This window comes from Coregonus clupeaformis, chromosome 19 (assembly GCF_020615455.1).
Source record: "Coregonus clupeaformis isolate EN_2021a chromosome 19, ASM2061545v1, whole genome shotgun sequence".
NCBI classification, from domain to species: domain Eukaryota; kingdom Metazoa; phylum Chordata; class Actinopteri; order Salmoniformes; family Salmonidae; genus Coregonus; species Coregonus clupeaformis.
In genome coordinates, this window is record NC_059210.1 from 13,268,630 (window position 1) to 13,288,482 (window position 19,853).

Below are 19,853 nucleotides of genomic sequence, written 5' to 3' on the forward strand. Positions count from 1 at the left end.
CATACTGTGTACTGAACAAAAATATAAATGAAACATGGAAAGTGTTGGTCCCATGTTTCATGAGCTGAAATAAAAGATCCCAGAAATGTTCCATACTTCACAAAAAGGTTATTTCTCTCAAATGTTGTGCTCAAATTTGTTTACATCCCTGTTAGTGAGCATTTCTCCTTTGCCAAGATAATCCATCCACCTGACAGGTGTGGCATATCAAGAAGCTGATTAAACAGCATGATCATTACACAGGTGCACCTTGTGCTGGGGACAATAAAAGGCCACTCTAAAATGTGCAGTTTTGTCACCAACGCAAGGGCTCGTGCAATTGGCATGCTGACTGCAGGAATGTCCACCAGAGCTGTTGCCGCTACCATAACCCGCCTCCAACGTTGTTTTAGAGAATTTGGCAATACGTCCAACCGGCCTCACAACCGCAGACCACGTGTAACAACGCCAGCCCAGGACCTCCACATCTTCATCTGCAGGATCGTCTGAGACCAGCCACCGGACAGCTGGTGAAACTGAGGAGCAAAGTTTGCTGAGCGCACACTTGAATGTTGTGAAAATTCTGTGCAACTTCCAGCGCGCCATTACTGTGAACACTGAGGCTGGACCCGATTTAAGTAAGTTTTAACAATGGTCATAATGTAGACCTACCAGAGTGGCCTACCATCAAAAACAATGGAGAAAATGCATTCCATAACATTTTAACATGGAAATAGCTGTTATACCATTCAGCCTACAATAGCAGTCAATGTGTGGTGTTCAATGTAGGCCTACATTCCATGAGACTTTGGGAAAAAAACATGCAGGGCTTGACATTAACCTGTTTATCCACTTGTCCTTCAGACAAGGTGGTGACTGAAAATGGTGTTGTGTTGTTTGATGCAAGAAACCACTTTACAAAATAAAATGCATTATTATTCCCATACCATTATTACAGAGAATCAGACAAATTATGCTACCCTCTTCCTATGTGCTACTTAGCTTATTCAAGACCGTCTCAAAATTAAACAATGCCCCTTTAAGACATAATAAAAGCTCTTTACCTGACTTGCTTTTCAAAGATGTCTAGAAATGTGTACGTTTTGTGCTTTTGTAGGAAGCAATCCCTCCCCTATTGCTGACGACAAATGATCTATAACTAGGCTAATAACTCACTAACTAGCAAAGGATATGAACAGAATGAAAAAAAAGGCAAATGAAAATGTAACAATGTAGGCTGTATCACACTTGAATCAGAAATCTTTTAAATATTGCAATAAATGGTAATGGAATGGTGAAACGTTAGCAACTATTGTAGTATAATATTGATTTAGCAAATATAATTTTTTTAACTTGTGAAAGCAACAATGAAACATTTCAACAAGGGAACAAAGCGCTCTCCACTGGCAGGCTTCTGTTGCTCTCCCGTATACTGTAGTGTGAATTGATTTGTCTCGATCAACTTAAGTTTACATTTTAGGCATTTAGCAGACGCTCTTATCCAGAGCGACTTACAGTTAGTGTATACATACACTAGTGCATACATTATTTTATATTTTTGTATTTTTTTTTATACTGGCCCCCCGTGGGAACGCCATGCTCTACCAACTGAGCTACATCCCTGCCGGTCATTCCCTCCCCTACCCTAGGCCAATTGTGCGCCGCCCCATGGGTCTCCCGGTCGCGGCCGGCTACAACAGAGCCTGGATTCGAACCAGGATCTCTAGTGGCACAGCTAGCACCGCAGTGCCTTAGACCACTGCGCCACTCGGGAGGACAAGTTCTCACCCTTCTTGCCGTTCACCTATGTTCTCTATGACGGTGATAAGAAGCTTCCTCGTGTGCATTCCATGTGCATTTATTTATTATAGTTTGTCAGGATATTGACCACCTATTTTAGTGTTATATTTGATATCTGAAATAGGGTATTAGGGGGTATCATTTATTTACCTTTATTTAATCAGGGAGTCACCATTGAAACCAGTGTCTCTTTTACGAAGGAGCCCTGCATATACAATTTCATAAAATACATCAAAAATCCAATACAATATAAAACAAAGTACAGCACAACACATATTGCACAGACAAACATAAATATACACAATATACACAAAACACAATCAACTAAAACAAACACATTCTTTATTATAATAATCCTCTGTCCGCTGCCTGAACTGCCCTAGGGACACTAACACATCCATTACAAATGTATTTTGGAGATCATTCCAAACATGTGGAGCAAGAAAACTAAAGTCAGACTCATTTTAAATCTTAACAGTGAATTTAGGTAAGTCGGAAGCTTGTTGAGCAGGGCTTTGTAAACAAAAAGAGTGTAATTATGTGATCTATCTTAGTTCAAAGAGGTCCATCCAACCTTTTGGTAAAGAATGCAGTGGTGAGTAATAAAACTGTCTCCTGTGATAAAACGAAGGGCGCTATGTAAAACGGCATCCAGTGGTTTAAGAGTAGAGGCAGCTGCACTTTGATAAATAGTATCACCATAATCAACAACAGGTAAGAGCAAGGGATGACAATAGAGAGTTGATGTAGATAAGATGAGAAGTGTATGAAAATGTATGCACTCACTAACTGTAAGTCGCTCTGGATAAGAGCGTCTGCTAAATGACTAAAATGTAAAAAATGGTTCTTACTGTTTGTTTTCTTTCAATTTAATAGCCAGTCGTGAAGGTGAGCTTAGATTTGGCTTCAGTAATGCTACCGTCAGCTGCTCCATTCCTCCAGAACCAAAATGGAGACTTAATTTCACCTTTATTTCTGTGCAAACCCAGAGGGGAGCTGCTGCTGAAGATGAACAAGCCGTTGGAGGCCAGGGACGCCTACCTGCGGGCCCTGGACCTGGACAGCACCAACGCTGACCTCTGGTACAACCTGGCTATCGTCAACATCGAGATGAAGGAACCCTCGGAGGCCCTGAAGAACTTCAACCACGCCCTGGAGATCAACCCACGCCACAAACTGGCCCTCTTCAACTCTGCCCTGCTCATGCAGGAATCTGGTGAGTGATTTAGGGACTCAGGCTGAGCACCCCAGGGTCGTGTTCATTTAGTAAGCACCTGTTTTGTAACAGAAAGGAAAACAATACTTTCTTATTGGACAGGTTCAGGTGGTCCCACCTCCTGTTTCAGCCCGTTTGCTTCCGTTTCGCTCTTCGTGAATATGACCCCGGCTCAGCCAGGGCATATAGCAGTGGGGAAGGTTGTTTCTTTAGTTAACCTTATTTAACCATGAAGTCCCATTGAGATTAAGAAGCTTGGATTCCAATGAAGACTTGGGAGGGAGACAGCTGCTGTGGTACAGAAACACAGGACCTTTGTACACTTTTGATGGTGTTAAAGTTAACCTGGAATTGCAAGTAAGTGCCAGAGAACTGAACTCTGACACCCCAACTCGAAATTAGGAAAGTGTTCTTAATGTTCTGTACACTCAGTGTATATTTCACAATGCCTGGAGGAGAAGGAGAAATGTACTGTTTTTGTAGTATGGCTACAGTGAGGGAAAAAAGTATTTGATCCCCTGCTGATTTTGTACGTTTGCCCATTGACAAAGAAATGATCAGTCTATAATTTTAATGGTAGGTTTATTTGAACAGTGAGAGACAGAATAACAACAAAAAAATCCAGAAAAACGCTTGTCAAAAATGTTATAAATTGATTTGCATTTTAATGAGGGAAATAAGTATTTGACCCCTCTGCAAAACATGACTTAGTACTTGGTGGCAAAACCCTTGTTGGCAATCACAGAGGTCAGACCCATTTTGTCCCACTCCTCTTTGCAGATCTTCTCCAAGTCATTAAGGTTTCGAGGCTGACGTTTGGCAACTCGAACCTTCAGCTCCCTCCACTGATTTTCTATGGGATTATGGTCTGTAGACTGGCTAGGCCACTCCAGGACCTTAATGTGCTTCTTCTTGAGCCACTCCTTTGTTGCCTTGGCCATGTGTTTTGGGTCATTGTCATGCTGGAATACCCATTCACGACCCATTTTCAATGCCCGGGCTGAGGGAAGGAGGTTCTCACCCAAGATTTGACGGTAATTGGCCCCGTCCATCGTCCCTTTATGCAGTGAAGTTGTCCTGTCCCCTTAGCAGAAAAACACCCCCAAAGCATAATGTTTCCACCTCCATGTTTGACGGTGGGGATGGTGTTCTTGGGGTCATAGGCAGCATTCCTCCTCCTCCAAACACGGCGAGTTGAGTTGATGCCAAAGAGCTCGATTTTGGTCTCATCTGACCACAACACTTTCACCCAGTTCTCCTCTGAATCATTCAGATGTTCATTGGCAAACTTCAGACGGGCATGTATATGTGCTTTCTTGAGCAGGGGGACCTTGCTGGCACTGCAGGATTTCAGTCCTTCACGGCGTAGTGTGTTACCAATTGTTTTCTTGGTGACTATGGTCCCAGCTGCCTTGAGATCATTGACAAGATCCTCCTGTGTAGTTCTGGGCTGATTCCTCACCGTTGTCATGATCATTGCAACTCCACGAGGTGAGATCTTGCATGGAGCCCCAGGCCGAGGGAGATTGACAGTTATTTTGTGTTTCTTCCATTTGCGAATAATCGTACCAACTGTGCTCACCTTCTCACCAAGCTGCTTGGCGATGGTCTTGTAGCCCATTCCAGCCTTGTGTAGGTCTACCATCTTGTCCCTGACATCCTCAGAGAGCTCTTTGGTCTTGGCCATAGTGGAGAGTTTGGAATCTGATTGATTGATTGATTGCTCCTGTGGATAGGTGTCTTTTATACAGGTAACAAGCTGAGATAAGGAGCACTCCCTTCAAGAGTGTGCTCCTAATCTCAGCTCGTTACCTGTATAAAAGATACCTGGGAGCCAGAATTCTTTCTGATTGAGAGGGGTTCAAATACTTATTTCCCTCATTAAAATGCAAATCAATTTATAGCATTTTTGACATGCGTTTTTCTGGATTATTTTGTTGTTATTCTGTCTCTCACTGTTCAAATAAACCTACCATTAAAATTATAGACTGATCATTTCTTTGTCAGTGGGCAAACGTACAAAATCAGCAGGGGATCAAATACTTTTTTCCCTCACTGTAGATGGTAGCTGTACTTGCTATGATTATTGTATGAGTATAATGTGTACAATTTGATTTTGTTTTGAATACAAGGAAAATGGTACTGTGTTTAGTTTTAGTGTCTTGTACGCCCCCCCAAAAATATATAGTGTAAACGCTAGATAACTGGAAATAGTTTTTGTTGAAGGACAATAGACATCATCAATTAACAACTAGAAAAGGACAGTTGTTTTGGTGTTGGTAGCTTATACAGTTTTGGCGCTACAGGTGGCAGCGGGAAAAAAAAAAAAAGTATGTCCGATTTCTAAAGAAGTTGTTGCTTTCAGCAAGCACACCTAATGAGTCACTCATCTAGTCATATATTTAATCAATAAGGCCCGAGAGGTTGTGGAATATAGCCAATATACCACGGCTAAGGGCTGTTCGTATGCACGACGCAACGCAGAGTACCTGGATACAGCCATTAGCCGTGGTATATTGGCCATATATCACAAACCCCCGAGATGCCTTGTTGCTATTATAAACTGGTTACCAATGTAATTAGAACAATTAAAAGTAGATTTGTTTGTCATACCTGTGGTATACTTTCAGCCAAACAGCATTCAGGGCTCAAACCAATCAGTTTCTAATATAGACAATAGTCATTAACAGATAAGAGATCAGTACTCTAAGGACTTTTATTATTCTACTGAATAGGCTTGGTTTCGTTGGAACTGGAACCCTTTATGTGTACTGCCGGTAGCTCTGTAGACAAAATTAATGTTTACCCAAGCGAGTTCACTGACAAGTTCACTGTCCTGGCACTGCCTTGGTTCCTCCTCCTCCCTCCTTCCTCCCCTCCCTCTCCTCTTCCTGACAATGCGTCCTCCTCTCCTCCTCCCCCTCCCTGTCCTCCCCTCCTCCCCCTCCGTCCTCCTCCCAGCCGCTCTCTTTACCCAAGCTCGTTTTCAGTGTAACTAATCCTCTTTGTAAGAGCCTGAGCAGTGCTCCCTAACCCTGTAGCTAAATTTAAACACATCCAAGTCAGGGCGAAAGTCCCAGCACCCAACACTTCGAGATTTTTTCGACATTTGCAGACTAACATTTTACATTTACATTTTAGTCATTTAGCAGACGCTCTTATCCAGAGCGACTTACAGTTAGTGAATACATATTTTTTTATACTGGCCCCCCGTGGGAATTGAACCCACAACCCTGGTGTTGCAAACGCCATGCTCTATCAACTGAGCTACATCCCTGCCGGCCATTCCCTCCCCTACCCTGGACGACGCTGGGCCAATTGTGCGCCGCCCATGAGTCTCCCGGTCGCGGCCGGCTGCGACAGAGCCTGGACTAACAAGTTATACCGGTGTTATTAATGGTCCCCCATGGCGCAAGCAAGCAAACGTACCATGATAGCAGGTCGGGTCGACAAGGATTTCAGATTCGGGGAATTGGACAAAAATGCATTTGACTCGCGGGCAGACTGCTCCAAACTCTAATTCACAGATAAGCGATGGTACTTAAATCGGCCACACCAAAATAAATGCACCTTAACACTACCCACTAGCTGCCCGAATCACACATGGTTCACTGCAGCTGTGAAAAGACAGATTCATTTCGACTCTTGGTGTGATTGTTGATATACAGAGCGTTGGAAAAGTATTCAGACCCCTTCCCTTTTTCCACATTTTGTTACGTTACAGCCTTATTCTAAAATTGGTTAAATAAAAAATTGTCCTCATCAATCTACACACAATACCACATAATGACAAAGTGAAAACAGGTTTTTAGATTTTTTTGGCAATTTTATAAAAAATAGAGCTGCTGTCAGTATCACTGCGCCCGTCCAGTGTCACTGCGCCCGTCCAGTGTCACTGCGCCCGTTTTTCTGACAGTTGTTTATATCCATCCAAGAGCGAACCATGTCAATGCAGCTGACATCATTTTTAACGTCACTCAAGAGCTTGATGCGATTCCCCCTGATGCGCCCAAATTCGTCATGGGGGATTTCAATAGCTGTACTCTCAAGCGCACTTTGAGTACTTACACCCAGTATGTGACTTATCTAACAAGGAAAAATAAGAGAATTGACTTATGTTACAGCTCGGTCCCCTAAGTGTATTTATCCTTGGCCAGACCTCCACTGGGTGGATCAGATCATAACGCTGTCCTTCTAAGACCAACAGTTACTGAAAAGGGAGAAGGTGGTGGAAAAATAGGTGTGGGACAATGACAGTATTGATCAATTGCAGGGATGCTTTGATTGTACTACCTGGAGTGTATTTGAAGAATCATCAGCTGACCAGAACAACATGACTGACGTAATATCTGGCTATATTGAATTCTGTGTTGATTTGGCGATCCCCAAAAAAACATGTAACAACAAACCATGGGTGACCAAGGAGTATCGCCTAAAAAACATGGAAGATACAGTTGAGGTCGGAAGTTTACATACACCTTAGCCAAATACATTTAAACTCATTTTTTCACAATTCCTGACATTTAATCCTAGTAAAAATTCCCTGTTTTATGTCAGTTAGGATCACCACTTTATTTTAAGAATGTGAAATGTCAGAATAATAGTAGAGAGAATGATTTATTTCAGCTTTTATTTATTTCATCACATTCCCAGTGGGTCAGAAGTTTACATACACTCAATTAGTATTTGGTAGCATTGTCTTTAAATTGTTTAACTTGGGTCAAATGTTTCGGGTAGCCTTCCACAAGCTTCCCACAATAAGTTGGGTGAATTTTGGCCCATTCCTCCTGACAGAGCTGGTGTAACTGAGTCAGGTTTGTAGGCCTCCTTGCTCGCACACGCTTTTTCATGTTCTGCCCAAACATTTTCTATAGGATTGAGGTCAGGGCTTTGTGATGGCCACTCCAATACCTTGACTTTGTTGTCCTTAATCCATTTTGCCACAACTTTGGAAGTATGCTTGGGGTCATTGTCCATTTGGAAGACCCATTTGCGACCAAGCTTTAACTTCCTGACTGATATCTTGAGATGTTGCTTCAATATATCCACATCATTTTCCTTCCTCATGATGCCATCTATTTTGTGAAGTGCACCAGTCCCTCCTGCAGCAAAGAACCCCCACAGCATGATGCTGCCACCCCCGTGCTTCACGGTTGGGATGGTGTTCTTCGGCTTGCAAGCCACCTCCTTTTTCCTCCAAACATAACGATGGTCATTATGGCCAAACAGTTCTATTTTTGTTTCATCAGACCAGAGGACATTTCTCCAAAAAGTACGATCTTTGTCACCATGTGCAGTTGCAAACCGTAGTCTGGCTTTTTTATGGCTTTTTTGGAGCAGTGGCTTCTTCCTTGCTGAGCAGCCTTTCAGGTTATGTCGATATAGGACTAGTTTTTACTGTGGATATAGATACTTTTGTACCTGTTTCCTCCAGCATCTTCACAAGTTCCTTTGCTGTTGTTCTGGGATTGATTTGCACTTTTCGCACCAAAGTATGTTCATCTCTAGGAGACAGAACGCGTCTCCTTCCTGAGCGGTATGACGGCTGCGTGGTCCCATTGTGTTTATACTTGCATACTATTGTTTGTACAGATGAACGTGGTACCTTCAGGCGTTTGGAAATTGCTCCCAAGGATGAACCAGACTTGTGGAGGTCTACAATTTTTATTCTGAGGTCTTGGCTGATTTCTTTTGATTTTCCCATGATGTCAAGCAAAGAGGCACTGAGTTTGAGGGTAGGCCTTGAAATACATCCACAGGTACACCTCCAATTGACTCAAATTATGTCAGTTAGCCTATCAGAAGCTTCTAAAGTCATGACATCATTTTCTGGAATGTTCCAAACTGTTTAAAGGCAGCTTAGTGTATGTAAACTTCTGACCCACTGGAATTGTGATACAGTGAATTATAAGTGAAATAATATGTCTGTAAACAGTTGTTGGTAAAATGACTTGTCATGCACAAAGTAGATGTCCTAACCAACTTGCCAAAACTATAGTTTGTTAACAAGAAATTTGTGAAGTGGTTGAAAAACGAGTTTTAATGACTTCAACCTAAGTGTATGTAAACCTCCGACTTCAACTGTATTTCCTAACAACAAACCATGGGTGACCAAGGAGTATCTCCTAAAAAACATGGAAGATATTTCCTAACAACAAACCATTGGTGACCAAAGAATTGAAAGTGGTGCATAACAAGATGAAACAAGTGTTTGCCTCCGGGAATCCATTCGAAAGAAAAGAGGTACAGAGAGAGGTGGTGAACAAAGAGATAAAAAAGGTGAGATGTCAGTGCAAGGATAAGGTGCAACAGATAATGTCACTGGGAGACTCTCGGTCTGCCTGGATGGGTATTAAGAATATGTCAAACGCCCCCTTTAAAAGGGAGGCAACGTATCGATCCCTGCCCGGACGAGAGGGTGTGCTGCTCTACAGCCAATGAACTAAACAAGTTCTTCACCTGCTTTGAAGAAGGGGGCGGCCCCGCTCCCCCAGCTTGTCTGGAGGGGGATGTCATGGCAACTAGAGCGCGCTTGTCATCAATGAGGAAGTCATACAATGAGTGTTCAAAAGCACTGGAGCACGAAAGAGCCCGGTGCCTGATAACGTAAGTGGTCGTGTCTTGAAACACTGTTCCACTCAGCTGAGGGGTGTCTTCTGCTCTCTCTTCCAGCGGTCCCTGGATACATTGGAAATTCCATCTTTATTGGAAAAATACATTGTTGTACCTGTCCCAAAAACCTCTCATCCATCTGCATCAAATGACTACAGACCTGTCGCTCTTAACTCTCTCTTGATTAAATCTCTTGAAAAGATCATCAAGGTATACATAATCAACACCACCAAACACCTTCTTGACCCCCTCCAATTTGCATACCAGTCGGAGAGAGGAACAGATGATGCCATCCTCTCACTCTTATGTCTGGTGAACATGCATTTGGAGGGCAGTAACACCCATGTGTGTATCATGTTGGCAGATTTGTGCTCGGCATTTAACACAATCAATCCGTTGGTCCCCGCGGACAGACTGAGAGGAGACTTCGGACTTGATGCTTATCACATGGATCAACAACTTCCTAACTGATAGGTCTCAGCAGGTAGGAGTTGGCAACACACTCTCTGAGGTGCGCACTACTCCAGTTGAAACCCCACAGGGCAGTGTTCTTTCAACAGTACTATACATACTGTATACAGACAGCTGCAGGAGCCGGTTCCCAGGGCGCCAACTGATCAAATATGCTGACGACACTGCTTTGGTCAGTCTTCTCCAAGGAAATGAGATGGAGCACGGACTGGCTCTGAATGATTTTACTGTCAGGTGTGAGTCATCCCTTCTAAAAATTAATTACATCAAAATCAAAGGACATGGTGATTGACTTTCGAAGGAACACGACCATGCTCACACCATCCATGCTCACACCATCACTGATAATAGTGGAGGAGTACAAATACCTTGGGCTAGTCATTGACAACAATCTGTCCTGGGATCAGTATACTGACACTATTTTTAAGAAAGGGCAACAGAGACTGTATTTCCTACGGAAACTGCACTTTTTTCATGTTGATCTAACCATGGTTCTCTTTAATAAATCATTCATTGAGAGCATTCTGTCCTACTGCTTGACCTGCTGGTTTGGGAATATCAAGGTTGCACAGAAAAATTGGTTGGGCAAGATAGTCAGGACTTCATGGGGCAGCAACAAATCAAGGAGCAGCAACAGCAAGAACTGTCATCTCTCTACCTGGACAGAGCCCTCCAGAAGGTGAATAAAATAGTGGTTGACGCTTCCCATCCACTCCACTCTGAATTCCAGCTCCTTCCCTCTGGCCGTAGGTACAGACTATAAAAAAATATATATATATATATTTTATTCCGAATGCAATTCTGCAACTTAACAAAATGTTGGACTAACTGCACTTACCCTGCCTATTTCCTTGTAAATATCCTTTGCTATTTGTTTATATTTTTTAATATGTGATATGTCTTATGACTGCTGCAAAATGAATTGCCTCTCTGAGGACATTAACATTTTCTGAATCTGAAGGTCACCAAGAACAGTGGCCTCCATCATTCTTAAATGGAAGAAGTTTGGAACCACCAAGACTATTCCTAGAGCTGGCCGCCCTGCCAAACTGAGGAATCGGGGGAGAAGGGCCTCGGTCAAGGAGGTGAGCAAGAACCCGATGGTCACTCTGTCAGAGTTCCAGAGTTCCTCTGTGGAGATGGGAGAACCTTCCAGAAGAACACACATTTCTGCAGTACTGCACAATCAGGCCTTTATGGTAGAGTGGCCAGACGGAAGCCACTCCTCAATAAAAGGCACATGACAGCCCGCTTGGAGTTTGCCAAACGGCACCTAAAGGACTCAGACCATCAGAAACAAGATTCTCTGGTCTGATGAAACCAAGATTGAACTCTTTGGCCTGAATGCCAAGCGTCACGTCTGGAAGAAACCTGCCACCATCCATACGGGGAAGCATGGTGGTGGCAGCATCTTGCTGTGGGGATGTTTTTCAGCGGCAGAGAGACTAGTCAGGATCGAGGGAAAGATGAACGGAGGAAAGTACAGACAGATCCATGATGAAAACCTGCTCCAGAGTGCTCAGGACCTCAGACTGGGGCGAAGGTTCACCTTCTAACAAGATAACAACCCTAAGCACGCAGCCAAGACAATGAAGGAGTGGCTTCAGGACAAGTCTCTGAATGTCCTTGAGTGGCCCAGCCAGAGCCTGGACTTGAACCCGATCTAACATCTCTGGAGAGACCTGAAAATAGCTGTGCAGCGACGCTCCCCATCCAACCTGACAGAGCTTAAGAGGATCTGCAGAGAAGAATGGGAGAAACTCCTCAAATACAGGTGTGCCAAGCTTGTAGCGTCATATCCAAGAAGACTTGAGGCTGTAATCGCTGCCAAAGGTGCTTCAACAAAGTACTGAGCAAAGGGTCTGAATAGTTATGTAAATGTAATATTTCAGTTTATTTTTAATATATTTGCAAAAAATTATAAAAACCTGTTTTTGCTTTGTCATTTTGGGGTATTGTGTGTAGATTGATGAGGGGAAAACAATTTAATCCATTTTAGAATAAGGCTGTAACGTAACAAAATGTGGAAAAAGTCAAGGGGTCTGAATACTTTCCGAATGCACTGTAGGTGCTCTAATGATGCTGTCACTCACCACCACTTTTTTGGTCGTGATTCCCTGTACCCTTTTCGTGTTCTCTCTCTTTAGTATTATTCTCACTCGTTTAACAACGGAGGCCCAACTGTTGATTGAGTTGTGAGTTTTTGATGAAGTGCCAAGAGAGTCTTGCTGGCACTCTAAGGGGTTGTTGGTTAGAGGCAGTGCACGGCACACCCAGCATAGCTCACAGGAACAGGGTAAATACGATAAGATACATTTTTAAAAAACAGAAAACTCTTGGAACACTCTTTAGATGCATGCACCCCGATAGGATGGTGTAATAAAATGTGACACTGTGTAAATATTATTGTATGCCACTACTATCTTATCGTATTTGCAATCAAATCTGGACCTGTGGCTTGCTGGATGAGCTTTAACCACTAAACCAGTATAGTGACTGTACCGTTAGAACACCTTTATTAACAAATCTCACCTACCTCCAGCTAAATACACACTGACTGTTGTTATGCCCTAGCCATGGGTGTCAGACATATGGCCCATTCAATCCAGCCTGCGGGGATTTGAGTGTATATATATATATATATAATTTATTTGAGATTCTTCAAATAGCCACCCTTTGCCTTGATGACAGCTTTGCACACTCTTGGCATTCTCTCAACCAGCTTCACCTGGAATGCTTTTCCAACAGTCTTGAAGGAGTTCCCACATATGCTGAGCACTTGTTGGCTGCTTTTCCTTCACTTTGCGGTCCAACTCATCCCAAACCATCTCAAATGGGTTGAGGTTGGGTGATTGTGGAGGCCAGGTCATCTGATGCAGCACTCCATCACTCTCCTTCTAGGTCAAATAGCCCTTATACAGCCTGGAGGTGTGTTGGGTCATTGTCCTGTTGAAAAACAAATGATAGTCCCACTAAGCACAAACCAGATGGGATGTCGTATCGCTGCAGAATGCTGTGGTAGCCATGCTGGTTAAGTGTGCCTTGAATTCTAAATAAATCACAGACAGTGTCACCAGCGAAGCACCATCACACATCCTCCTCCATGCTTCACGGTGGGAACCACACATGCAGAGATCATCCGTTCACCTACTCTGCGTCTCACAAAGACACGGCGGTTGGAACCAGAAATCTCAAATTTGGACTCATCAGACCACAGGCCATTACTCGTGTTTGTTGGCACAAGCAAATCTCTTATTATTATTGGTGTCCTTTTGCAGTGGTTTCTTTGCACCAATTCGACCATGAAGGCCTGCTTTCACGCAGTCTCCTCTGAACAGTTGATGTTGAGATGTGTCTGTTACTTGAACTCTTTGAAGCATTTATTTGGGCTGCAATTTCTGAGGCTGGTAATGCATTCCAGGTGACTACCTCATGAAGCTGGTTGAGAGAATGAGGTTGAGAGTGTGCAAAGCTGTCATCAAGGCAAAGGGTCGGTACTTTCAAGAATCTCAAATATAAAATATATTTTGATTTGTTTAACACTTTTTTGGTTACTACACGATTCCATATGTGTTATTTCATAGTTTTGATGTCTTAACTATTATTCTACAATGGGGAAAATAGTCAAAATAAAGAAAAACCCTTGAATGAGTAGGTGTTCTAAAACTTGTGTATGTATATATGTGTATGTGTGTGTATATATATATGTGTGTGTGTGTGTGTGTGTGTGTGTGTGTGTGTGTGTGTGTGTGTGTGTGTATATATATTTACCTAAGTGTATGCAAACTTCCGACTTCAACTGTATACAGTTGATGTCGGAAGTTTGTATATATATTTACCTAAGTGTATGCAAACTTCCGACTTCATCTGTATACAGTTGATGTCGGAAGTTTGCATACACTTAGGTTGGAGTCATTAAAACTCGTTTTTCAACCACTCCACAAATTTCTTGTTAACAAACTATAGTTTTGGCAAGTCGGTTAGGACATCTACTTTGTTCATGACAAAAGTAATTTTTCCAACAATTGCTTACAGACAGATTATTTCACTTATAATTCACTGAATCACAATTCCAGTGGGTCAGAAGTTTACATACACCAAGTTGACTGTGCCTTTAAACAGCTTGGAAAAGTCCAGAAAATGATGTCATGGCTTTAGAAGCTTCTGATAGGCTAATTGACATCATTGGAGTCAATTGGAGGCCTACCTTCAAACTCAGTGCCTCTTTGCTTGACATCATGGGAAAATCAAAAGAAATCAGCCAAGACCTCAGAAAAAAATGTGTAGACCTCCACAAGTCTGGTTCATTCTTGGGAGCAATTTCAAATGCCTGAAGGTTCCACGTTGATCTGTACAAACAATAGTACGCAAGTATAAACACCATGGGACCACGCAGCCGTCATACCGCTCAGGAAGGAGATGCGTTCTGTCTCCTAGAGATGAACGTACTTTGGTGCGAAAAGTGCAACTCAATCCCAGAACAACAGCAAAGGAACTTGTGAAGATGCTGGAGGAAACAGGTACAAAAGTATGTATATCCACAGTAAAACGAGTCCTATATCGACATAACCTGAAAGGCCGCTCAGCAAGGAAGAAGCCACTGCTCCAAAACCGCCATAAAAAAGTCAGACTACGGTTTGCAACTGCACATGGGGACAAAGATCGTACTTTTTGGAGAAATGTCCTCTGGTCTGATGCAACAAAAATATAACTGTTTGGCCATAATGACCATCGTTATGTTTGGAGGAAAAAGGGGGATGCTTGCAAGCCGAAGAACACCATCCCAACCATGAAGCACGGGGGTGGCAGCATCATGCTGTGGGGGTGCTTTGCTGCAGGAGGGACTGGTGCACTTCACAAAATAGATGGCATCATGAGGAAGGAAAATGTTGTAGATATATTGAAGCAACATCTCAAGACATCAGTCAGGAAGTTAAAGCTTGGTCGCAAATGGGTCTTCCAAATGGACAATGACCCCAAGCATACTTTCAAAGTTGTGTCAAAATGTCTTAAGGACAACAAAGTCAAGGTATTGGAGTGGCCATCACAAAGCCCTGACCTCAATCCTATAGAAAATGTGTGGGCAGAACTGAAAAGGCGTGTGCGAGCAAGGAGGCCTACAAACCTGACTCAGTTACACCAGCTCTGTCAGGAGGAATGCGCCAAAATTCACCCAACTTATTGTGGGAAGCTTGTGGAATGCTACCCGAAACGTTTGACCCAAGTTAAACAATTTCCAGTGTAGAAAAAGTCAAAATAAAGAAAAACCCTTGAATGAGTAGGTGTGTCCAAACTTTTAACTGGTGCTGTATATATATGTGTGTGTGTGTATGTATATACAGCTGCGGAAAAAATTAAGTTTTTTTGATTAATATTACTTTTGAAGTACTATTAGCACTGTTTATGCCATCCAGCTGGTCCTATTGCAAGAGGATAGTGATGACCACAGCAGTGGTTTTTATACTTTTCCTCGTTAAATAAGATTTGGTTCATGTGATCACCTAATCAGTACCTAATTCAGTAGAATGAGGTGTGCCTGTGTTGGAATTCAACAGACACTGGAATGGAATGGCTGTCATACATGTAGAGATGCTGATTTAAGAAAACATTTCAGTGGTCTCTTAATTTTTTCCACAGCTGTGTTTGTGTATGTATGTGTGTATATATATATATATATATATATATATATATATATATATATATATATACAGTGGGGAAAAAAAGTATTTAGTCAGCCACCAATTGTGCAAGTTCTCCCACTTAAAAAGATGAGAGAGGCCTGTAATTTTCATCATAGGTACACGTCAACTATGACAGACAAAAGTAGAAAAAAAAATCCAGAAAATCACATTGTAGGATTTTTAATGAATTTATTTGCAAATTATGGTGGAAAATAAGTATTTGGTCAATAACACAAGTTTCTCAATACTTTGTTATATACCCTTTGTTGGCAATGACACAGGTCAAACGTTTTCTGTAAGTCTTCACAAGGTTTTCACACACTGTTGCTGGTATTTTGGCCCATTCCTCCATGCAGATCTCCTCTAGAGCAGTGATGTTTTGGGGCTGTCGCTGGGCAACACAGACTTTCAACTCCCTCCAAAGATTTTCTATGGGGTTGAGATCTGGAGACTGGCTAGGCCACTCCAGGACCTTGAAATGCTTCTTACGAAGCCACTCCTTCGTTGCCCGGGCGGTGTGTTTGGGATCATTGTTATGCTGAAAGACCCAGCCACGTTTCATCTTCAATGCCCTTGCTGATGGAAGGAGGTTTTCACTCAAAATCTCACAATACATGGCCCCATTCATTCTTTCCTTTACACGGATCAGTCGTCCTGGTCCCTTTGCAGAAAAACAGCCCCAAAGCATGATGTTTCCACCCCCATGCTTCACAGTAGGTATGGTGTTCTTTGGATGCAACTCAGCATTCTTTGTCCTCCAAACACGACGAGTTGAGTTTTCACCAAAAAGTTATATTTTGGTTTCATCTGACCATATGACATTCTCCCAATCCTCTTCTGGATCATCCAAATGCACTCTAGCAAACTTCAGACGGGCCTGGACATGTACTGGCTTAAGCAGGGGGACACGTCTTGCACTGCAGGATTTGAGTCCCTGGCGGCGTAGTGTGTTACTGATGGTAGGCTTTGTTGCTTTGGTCCCAGCTCTCTGCAGGTCATTCACTAGGTCCCCCCGTGTGGTTCTGGGATTTTTGCTCACCGTTCTTGTGATCACTTTGACCCCACGGGGTGAGATCTTGCGTGGAGCCCCAGAGCGAGGGAAATTATCAGTGGTCTTTTATGTCTTCCATTTCCTAATAATTGCTCCCACAGTTGATTTCTTCAAACCAAGCTGCTTAACTATTGCAGATTCAGTCTTCCCAGCCTGGTGCAGGTCTACAATTTTGTTTCTGGTGTCCTTTGACAGCTCTTTGGTCTTGGCCATAGTGGTGTTTGGAGTGTGACTGTTTGAGGATGTGGACAGGTTTCTTTTATACTGATGACAAGTTCAAACAGGTGCCATTAATACAGGTAACGAGTGGAGGACAGAGGAGCCTCGTAAAGAAGAAGTTACAGGTCTGTGAGAGCCAGAAATCTTGCTTGTTTGTAGGTGACCAAATACTTATTTTCCACCATAATTTGCAAATAAATTCATAAAAAATCCTACAATGTGATTTTCTGGATTTTTTTTTTTCAATTTGTCTGTCATAATTGATGTGTACCTATGATGAAAATTACAGGCCTCTCTCATCTTTTTAAGTGGGAGAACTTGCACAATTGGTGGCTGACTAAATACTTTTTTTCCCCACTGTATATATATATATATATATATATACACACACACAGTGGGGGAAAAAAGTATTTAGTCAGCCACCAATTGTGCAAGTTCTCCCACTTAAAAAGATGAGAGAGGCCTGTCATTTTCATCACAGGTACACGTCAACTATGACAGACAAAAGGAGAATTTTTTTCTCCAGAAATTCACATTGTAGGATTTTTAATGAATTTATTTGCAAATTATGGTGGAAAATAAGTATTTGGTCAATAACAAAAGTTTCTCAATACTTTGTTATATACCCTTTGTTGGCAATGACACAGGTCAAACGTTTTCTGTAAGTCTTCACAAGGTTTTCACACACTGTTGCTGGTATTTTGGCCCATTCCTCCATGCAGATCTCCTCTAGAGCAGTGATGTTTTGGGGCTGTCGCTGGGCAACACGGACTTTCAACTCCCTCCAAAGATTTTCTATGGGATTGAGATCTGGAGACTAGCTAGGCCACTCCAGGACCTTGAAATGCTTCTTACGAAGCCACTCCTTCGTTGCCCGGGCGGTGTGTTTGGGATCATTGTCATGCTGAAAGACCCAGCCACGTTTCATCTTCAATGCCCTTGCTGATGGAAGGAGGTTTTCACTCAAAATCTCACGATACATGGCCCCATTCATTCTTTCCTTTACACGGATCAGTCGTCCTGGTCCCTTTGCAGAAAAACAGCCCCAAAGCATGATGTTTCCACCCCCATGCTTCACAGTAGGTATGGTGTTCAGGGGATGTAGCTCAGTTGGTAGAGCATGGCATTTGCAACGCCAGGGTTGTGGGTTCGATAAAATAATGTATGTGCTAACTGTAAGTCGCTCTGGATAAGAGCGTCTGCTAACATGACTAAAATGTAAAAAAAAAAAAAAAAGTGTTCTTTGTCCTCCAAACACGACGAGTTGAGTTTTTACCAAAAAGTTATATTTTGGTTTCATCTGACCATATGACATTCTCCCAATCCTCTTCTGGATCATCCAAATGCACTCTAGCAAACTTCAGACGGGCCTGGACATGTACTGGCTTAAGCAGGGGGACACGTCTGCACTGCAGGATTTGAGTCCCTGGCGGCATAGTGTGTTACTGATGATAGGCTTTGTTACTTTGGTCCCAGCTCTCTGCAGGTCATTCACTAGGTCCCCACGTGTGGTTCTGGGATTTTTGCTCACCGTTCTTGTGATCATTTTGACCCCACGGGGTGAGATCTTGCGTGGAGCCCCAGATCGAGGGAGATTATCAGTGGTCTTGTATGTCTTCCATTTCCTAATAATTGCTCCCACAGTTGATTTCTTCAAACCAAGCTGCTTACCTATTGCAGATTCAGTCTTCCCAGCCTGGTGCAGGTCTACAATTTTGTTTCTGGTGTCCTTTGACAGCTCTTTGGTCTTGGCCATAGTGGAGTTTGGAGTGTGACTGTTTGAGGTTGTGGACAGGTGTCTTTTATACTGATAACAAGTTCAAACAGGTGCCATTAATACATGTAACGAGTGGAGGACAGAGGAGCCTCTTAAAGAAGAAGTTACAGGTCTGTGAGAGCCAGAAATCTTGCTTGTTTGTAGGTGACCAAATACTTATTTTCCACCATAATTTGCAAATAAATTCATTAAAGATCCTACAATGTGATTTTTTTGAAAAAAAAATCTCAATTTGTCTGTCATAGTTGACGTGTACCTATTATGAAAATTACAGGCCTCTCTCATCTTTTTAAGTGGGAGAACTTGCACAATTGGTGGCTGACTAAATACTTTTTTCCCCCACTGTATATATATGTATGTATGTATGTATAGATAGATAGATAGATATGTATATATATATGTATGTGTGTGTGTATATATATATATATATATATATGTATGTATGTATGTATGTATGTATGTATGTATGTATGTATGTATGTATGTATGTATGTATGTATGTATGTATGTATGTATGTATGTATGTATGTATGTATGTATGTGTATGTATATATATATGTGTGTGTGTGTGTGTGTGTGTGTGTGTGTGTGATATATATATATATATATATATATATATATATATATATATATATATATATATATATACACTCAGTAAAAAAAGAAACGTCCTCTCACTGTCAACTGCGTTTATTTTAGAGCAAACTTAACGTGTAAATATTTGTATGAACATAACAAGATTCAACAACTGAGACATAAACTGAACAAGTTCCACAGACATGTGACTAACAGAAATGGAATAATCTGTCCCTGAACAAAGGGGGGGTCAAAATCTAAAGTAACAGTCGGTATCTGTTGTGGCCACCAGCTGCATTAAATACTGCAGTGCATCTCCTCCTCATGGACTGCACCAGATTTGCCAGTTCTTGCTGTGTGATGTTACCCCATTCTTCCACCAAGGCACCTGCAAGTTTCTAGGGGGAATGGCCGTAGCCCTCACCCTCCGATCCAACAGGTCCCAGACGTGCTCAATGGGATTGAGATCTG

General features: G+C 42.3%; 1 protein-coding gene across 1 annotated transcript in view; it reads left to right on the plus strand.

Moving 5' to 3' along the window:
- The window catches only part of tmtc3 (transmembrane O-mannosyltransferase targeting cadherins 3), a 134,494-nt gene that overhangs the window by 102,634 nt on the left and 12,007 nt on the right, over positions 1–19,853 (plus strand). Inside the window, exon 13 of the mRNA XM_041837034.1 lies at positions 2,769–2,995. Within this exon, the coding sequence (XP_041692968.1) occupies positions 2,769–2,995 (227 nt within the window). The remainder of the gene's footprint in view (positions 1–2,768; positions 2,996–19,853) is intronic.